The sequence below is a fragment of the Geospiza fortis genome, unplaced genomic scaffold (genome assembly GCF_000277835.1).
Source record: "Geospiza fortis unplaced genomic scaffold, GeoFor_1.0 scaffold456, whole genome shotgun sequence".
Classification (NCBI taxonomy): domain Eukaryota; kingdom Metazoa; phylum Chordata; class Aves; order Passeriformes; family Thraupidae; genus Geospiza; species Geospiza fortis.
In genome coordinates, this window is record NW_005054462.1 from 945,556 (window position 1) to 952,750 (window position 7,195).

At 38.4% G+C, this 7,195-nt stretch overlaps 1 protein-coding gene across 1 annotated transcript in view; it reads right to left on the reverse strand.

Annotated features, from left to right (window-relative positions):
* Positions 1–2,939: 2,939 nt before the first annotated feature.
* Positions 2,940–7,195, reverse strand: part of DOCK8 (dedicator of cytokinesis 8) — a 68,645-nt gene continuing 64,389 nt past the window's right edge. The window contains exons 42-47 of the mRNA XM_005427949.2: positions 7,165–7,195; positions 6,560–6,796; positions 5,762–5,905; positions 4,653–4,759; positions 3,629–3,796; positions 2,940–3,020 (exon numbers count right to left, since the gene is read on the reverse strand). The exon at positions 7,165–7,195 is cut by the window's right edge and continues 77 nt beyond it. Of these exons, the coding sequence (XP_005428006.1) occupies positions 2,957–3,020; positions 3,629–3,796; positions 4,653–4,759; positions 5,762–5,905; positions 6,560–6,796; positions 7,165–7,195 (751 nt within the window). The 3' untranslated portion in view covers positions 2,940–2,956. The remainder of the gene's footprint in view (positions 3,021–3,628; positions 3,797–4,652; positions 4,760–5,761; positions 5,906–6,559; positions 6,797–7,164) is intronic.

A 7,195-nucleotide genomic window follows, 5' to 3' on the forward strand; every position in this document is an offset into this window, starting at 1 on the left:
CTGATAGCTGGTCTGGAGAGGGTACGCTGTCCTGGGGCTGTGCACAGACCTGAGGCTGCTGGTCACCACCTTGCCACCCGTGTGCTGCCAGAGGACAGGGCATGGCTGACATGTCACAGAGAGATGCTGGTGCTGAGCTAGAGGATTCTTGTGCCAAATTCAGCACCGTGCTCCTTAAAGCTGGTGCTTGTTAGCAGTAATTGCAAGGGGTGAGCGAGCTCTGGTGAACTCCCAGCTAAATGTCTAGGATGGTGTAGTGCTTATCTGCTGGTACCCCTTTGACAGCCTCAGCAGTTTAGCCCTGGATCTACCTAGTTTGGGCATACAAAACTCTCCGTAGTCTTGAATTGTCCAGATGCTGAATTCAGGAATCAGGCATGTTTCTGCTCTACAGCTACAGACCAGAGGAAGAAAGGAGGGAACTACTGTCACTGAGCTTCCCACTAACATTTTTCACATACACTGAATTTAAAAACAGAAGTTGGGAAGCAGCTTCTTGCTTGTAATCCCTGAAATAGGCACAATTTATCCTAAGGACAGACCAAATCATCCTCTGCCCAAATAAATGTATTTTTTGCTAAATGATGCTTCTACAAGAAAATGTTCTTCCCACTGAAATTTTCTTTCCAGCTGCATTCTATTGAGGTATAAGATACCTCAATAGATAAGAGATAAGATGCAACACAAAGGAACGTCTAAGTATGCTGTGTAACAGTCGCTTTATTGCAAAATGTATATTGTAAGATAGAAAATTTGTTTCACATAGTTCAGCTCTTGAAAGAAAGGTACAAGCCATGTTCCATTTGCAGAAGGGACAACATGAAATGCAAACTGAGGGCAAGACTGGCCATCTGATTGCGAGGTGCTCAACTTGTAAAATGGGAGTGAAGAGTCTGTCAGTATTCATAATATCCTGAGTGTTATTTCAGTTCAAGGAACCACTTCATTACTTTTATCTAGTATATTGTACACTTGTAAGGGGTTTTATTTACCTGAGATTTCTGTTAGTTAGTCTGTAAAGGATAATTATCTTGTAAACAGTGATGTTGAATTGTGGATTTGATAGATGACAATATTCTGACTTTCTCCTCAACTGGAAGTTAAAAACAATAGAGAAAAGGCAGAGATCTCATAGCGTCAAACTTTGGGAAATCAGTAATTTTTCAATCTAGAACTGTTTCAAAGCAACTTGAATACAGAGAAGCCGCACTGACATAGAGGCATCTTTTGCTTTGAGCTTTTTATACCATTTGCTTATGTACTTTGGATATGCTCACTTCAAAGTCAGGAAGTTCTTGTTCCTGATTATTTCATTTAACAATACTATGAATGAGGACAGAAATTATTTTCTTACACTCCAAATGCTGTGTAACTACAGGGTTTATTTCACGCATTTCCACAGCTCATCTTGTTTGATCATCTGTGCTAATCTTCTACGAAGCACATTCAAAATATGATACAAATGCCAATTAAGTGCTTTTCATATTGTCAAATGGCAAGGCTGCAGGTGACCATAAAAGGTCAAAATGTTTCCACTAAAAGCAACAGCCTCAATCTCCCTTACACTTTTGGATTAAAGAGGCCTTGCCTTTGGAAACATATGGCATCAGCTCTGAGAAAGTTCACTGTAATTTTCTAAAATTAAGCATAAGAGAAAAAAACCTGACCATTTCCTTGAATTTTAACATTAAATTATGTGCTTGGGCAAATGGAATTGGTTACTTTAATCAGCATTAAAGTATCATTTCCAAAACACAGAAGAGCTGCAGGAGAGGAAGTAATATTTAGGATGCTTTTGCATATCTTTGTTTCAAAATACAACCATTATGTGGCGAGCATAGTCACAATAAAAATTGCAACTCTTCCACTGCCTCACTAAAGGAGTTCCAAAAGTCCTAATGAGTTACAAAAATCCTAAATGAGTTCCAAAGTCCTAATTTATTCTCTCTCTTTGCATCCTCATCTGCAAAATTGTAATAACATTTCCACAATTCAGAGAAGTGGTATAAAGATTATTTAGTAAGATATTTGCTTAGGACTCAAAAAATACCAAGAACTAGGTATTATAAATTATGTGCTAATTTCTCTTAAGCTGCAGTAAAGCCTGAGTCAAGTGATTTGCAAGAAATCCCCATTGTGAGCTTCTGTAGTTAATTTTGGACAAGGTTATCTACATAACAGCTTTATGTAATAAAGAATCACTCATAGCTTAGCATCTTCTTTTTAAACTATTACTTGTTAACTCTGCTAAATATGTCACAGATTACTAACTGCATGTCAAGTCACTATACTGCATGTCCCTATACTTAGAAAAAAATTTAGAAGATCTATAAGAACTATCTATTACTACTTCTTGATTTTCATGCTTTGGTTGAGAAAACTTGTGCATAACTCCCTGCAGTTAAAGGCCATGACCAAGAATCTGTTCAGAAACTGACTGAGGAAATTATCCTTCCCTAGAGCGCCAGCTCAGCGTCAAGACAAAATTTAAGCATGTGATTAACTTGCAAAATGTGCTTAATTGCCAAAAACACATGGATAAATGCTGTCTTGGAAAAGGACTATAAACATATATAATTTGTTGTTATTCCTTAGACATGTTATTTGGATTCACCTCAATCAAACTACACAGTTCCATGTCTGTTACCTAGTCATGACTGGCTTCATGCCACTGACTACTCCAAGGTTCACCTCTCTGCATTAGGCCATTATTGTACAATATGTACAAAAGTATCTAAAAGCATCCCCTTCCTTTCCAAGCCCTTGTGGTACGTGCTTGGTTAGGATTTATCCCCTATTTTTCATTCAATGATCTTGTGTAAATGCTTTTCTGCATGCTGTCCAGAAAGTGCACATGCTGTCTTGTGAGAGATTTCTGATTTCATAGATGTGGAACAAATACGCCATCACTTCTGTCTTGCAGCATGAAGCTCTTCCTTGGCCAAGCAGCTAGTTCTTAGGTACTTTGGGAAGATGTCTGGGCATCGTATTTCCTAAAACTGTGGTTACGAAAAGATTCCCTGCAATGAAACAGATTCATAAATAGAGTTGGCAAATTAAAAACAATCACAGAAATACCTGTCTTGTGAAAAGGAGCTCAGCTGAAACATGCTATATGTTGGCAGGTCAGAGTTGTCATTTCTTCTTCTCCCACCCCAAGCTGGACACAGTGGCTTTGTGAAGAAACATATAGTCATAATCAAAGAACATTAGACTCTTCTGTGTCAGTCATGTGACTAAAAAAGATTATGTTTTCTGTAGTGAAAGGATGACTTCATGCTGCCTAACACCACATGGTGCCATACTTGTTCTATCTCCTTTCTGGCTTCAAAGGTTGAAAAATCACAAGATATTTCCAGTAAATTTGTTAGGGTGAGAGGGAAGTCTTATCTAATAATGCATTGAAATTACATAAATCCTCTACCCCTGCAATGCAGAGCTTGAGAAACGCAGCTAACACTACAATGATCTCCAGTGGAAGTCAGCAGATTTCTTTAATCAGTAACAGAGTTGGCAGTGTACATTCCGGCTTGGTTTTAGCTGGCAGTACAACTCCCTTTCTTCCTTGCAAAAAATGGCATATTTTGTATAGCCACCACAGATTACCTGCCCTATGCTGTAACTATACCTTATGCTATGGACTTTCACTACAGGTTTGTAGAGCTCTGGGATCTTCCTCTCAATCATGGGTCTAAGGTTCTCCTTCAGTTTTATGTAGTTTCTTTTGAGCTCCTGATGATATTCCCGTTGATCAGCAGTAATAAGGTGCTTGTTTTTCTCCACTGCTTCACCACACCTAGACAAAAGGAAAGAAAAAGAATACATGATATATATATATATAATCTACTTCTGTTAAACTCCCTCATTTTGTGTTAGGTAATTTAAATGGACAAGAATCCAGTTCCTTTAGTCTAGGCATTCCTCTGGTCAAGACTGAAGTGATAATGAACTAATAAGAAAGTTCTGTTTTTCCCAAGTAAATAAACTGAGATGATATTTTAAAGAAATTAGTAAAGCATGAGTGAACTAATAAAAAGCAAATTTAATCACTGCAGAATACTGAGCTAGCTGCCTATTTACTGTACAAAGAGATAAATTGGCAATAGCAATACTTAGAAGCTGTATCTTCTGCATTAAGACTTGTTTTTATTTAACTTAAACTTACCCTTCAGCAAGGAGGACAGTCAGGACTAAGGAGATGAGTATCTTCCTACGTGAATATTCTTGTTGAGATTTACAAATGTATCTAATGCAAAGGACATGTGTCTGCCACTATCACTATGTCTGCTTGACAGATGTGGTTTTATTATGAACAGCTTTCTAAGTAAGAATGTCATTTTATTAAAAATCAAATCAAGGCAATAGTCTGAAATGTTTGATTTCTATAAGATGTTGAAAGATAAAACAAATGGAAGATCTTAATTTATACATTAGTTTAGAGTGTTAACATTTCTTCCCTTTGAGAACACAATGCCTACCTAAGCATTCATGTGAAGCAGAAATAACAAGCGTGGTCCAAGTGCTCAAGGTGTGAGATGCCAGGATTCATGATGCTAACTTGCATAGGCAATTACTCAGTCATATTATCGTCACAGTATTGCTGATATTGAATGTATTGATGCAATTCAGCATTTCAGTTTTGTTTTACTGACCTCATTATAAACTCTTTGAAGCACAACCTCAGCTTGTTGTGATGTCGATAAAGTTTGGGGTCTGCTGGAATTTCAGCCAGGAACACTTGCGCTACCTCTAGTGGTCCCTTATGGAAATAACACAGGAAAATATTAAACCCACCTGCTTAGACTGAAAACAGAACATATATTTGTTTAAAGCTGTTTGTTATTTCATGAGTGCAATTATGAAAGAAAATAAAACTATGCACAGTTACCATAACAGGATGGATTTTCCCGCACAGTATTTCCTTTGGCAAGCAGAATTTTTGCCCATCATATCTTATCCTCTCTTGTTACTATTCCTCCTCCAGTTCCACAACAAAGGGAACAAATTCTGCTCAGCAGAGAGGAGCTAAAACACTCTAGTGACAAACCTGGTTATATTAGAGAAACACAGCTCCTGTGTGTGTATTACAAGACCTTCAGGCAATAAGCCCAGTGCTGGAAAAGATCACTCTTTGCAAAGCCTACAACAATACATTATTTAATAATAGATATATTGGTTGGAAATGGAGAATATTTAGGCTTTCAGAAAAAACTCCAAACTCTGTGAAATTGTGCGTAACGCTGTTTTTGCTCAGCCATGGCTTCAGGATTCCATTTTAATTTCTTTTAATTGCCTGGGCTTTTTTTTAGTGTGTACGTTTATGTTATACCTATTGTATCTCAGCTTTACTTTGGGGCACTCGGGTCTTCACTTCATATGTTGACTCGATTTCCATGAGACTGAGTTTGTGGTGGTTCTATAGGAAAATTGTTATTATTATTCCCATTCCCCAAGGATAAATCTGGAATGAACAAAATGGCTGAGATGGCTAGCATGTTAGAAATGAAAAATCCTTGGATGCATTCACAAGACTTCTATGAGTTTCTGCACCTATGGCCAGAACAGTGCTTCCCATGAACACTTTCACCAAAAGCATAGCTAATGAACACTATACAGTGACTAAATATCAAGGGATGAAGCTTAAATACACACAGTGACTAAATGTGTCTGACTGTACTTCTTCCAGTGCAAGAAACAGGAGTGCAAAAAAGAATGCACAGAGAGAAAAGTATACTTCATCTGGCTCATCTGGATCCCTTACCTGATTTACAGTGGCTCCAACTGAGCCCTGCAAAACCATCTGGAGCATTTTGGCATCTGGTGGTTCTTGGTTGGTGGCTGCAGTTAGTTCCTGTGTTTTTTTACGCATATCTTCAATAGCAACTTCAATTGGTGTTAAAATAAACTAAGGGAAAGGGAAGAAAAGATGGTTCATTACCTGAATCATGCATGCAGCTGACCTGCTCTAAATACAACAACATCACTATCATTCTCCTGTTTCAAAAGCAGTAGTTGTGAAACCCAGGAACACTGTTCAATCTAACTTGGTAGATGGTCATCTTGGTAGACAGTGCAGCTGATCCAAAGCTCTTAGACATCTTACCATTTGCAGAAATAGGGTGTGAATCAGACCTACTGTTCACATAAATTCATTCTTATTCTAAGTTACTTCATGCCTGAAATGGTGTTGTACTTTCTACAGTACAAAGCTTCCCTGTCTCTAAACCAGCCCTAAGCCCAATCTAGTTCTCTGACTGTACTCCTATCCTACTTCTGCCTTATCAGCTAGAAGTATAGCTACAAACAGAGCTCCACATATCCTCCTACACAGCATTAGAGCTAGGAGGTCAAAAGAAGAATGTACATTGGCTATTGTCTCTTCTCCATAGTATATCTCTATCTTGTCTTGTCTGTCCCTTCTGTGATAGTCCTGTTTACAAGAGCAGTGTCTGAGAAATTCAGCATTCTTTTTTTCTGCCAAGCATAAATTTAGAAATCTTCCCACCCAGAGACTCCTTCAGTCCTTGAGGAATTAGATCTGTCTTCAAAACCCAATTACCTCTTCTCTGTGGATGACATTGATTCTAGTTTTGATGTAGGGGAAAGAATGCACTGTGGTTAGGATGGTGTTCCTCTTGTACTGCTCACTGAGTTCTCCTCTGGGACGCCCATCCATAGTGAAAGGCGTAGTGTACATGAACCGGCAGATGTTGAAGTTCTTCTCAAAGTAGGTAACTCTGTCCTTCATCTCATACTCATCAAAATAGGGCTCCACAAAAGTAATTTGTATGTATGCCTAAGAAAAGAGGGAAGAACCATTACAGTACTTTACAACCTAAGGAATGTAAAAGCAATGGCGCATGTGAAGTATCCTATAGTACACATTTCCTAAGGATGGACTGGAAAAGCAAAGAGCTACAAATCCTTCAGGGGTCATTTTCTTATTCAGAGCTAACAAAACTTGCATCTAGAAGGGCACAGCTTAACCCTGGGGATCAGAACCAGGGCAGGGACCAGAGATCAGAACTTTTAATTTCTATACTCTGTGACAGTCTACCACATTAAGCCTGTCTCAGAGGCTTTAATACCCCTGGGCACAGAGATACCAAGCTGGGAGGTTTCTTTTAGTGCCTTAATGTTTGAGCATAAAAGTTGCAAAGGGACCTTCTCTTCCCATTTCTCTTGTGTGATAAAG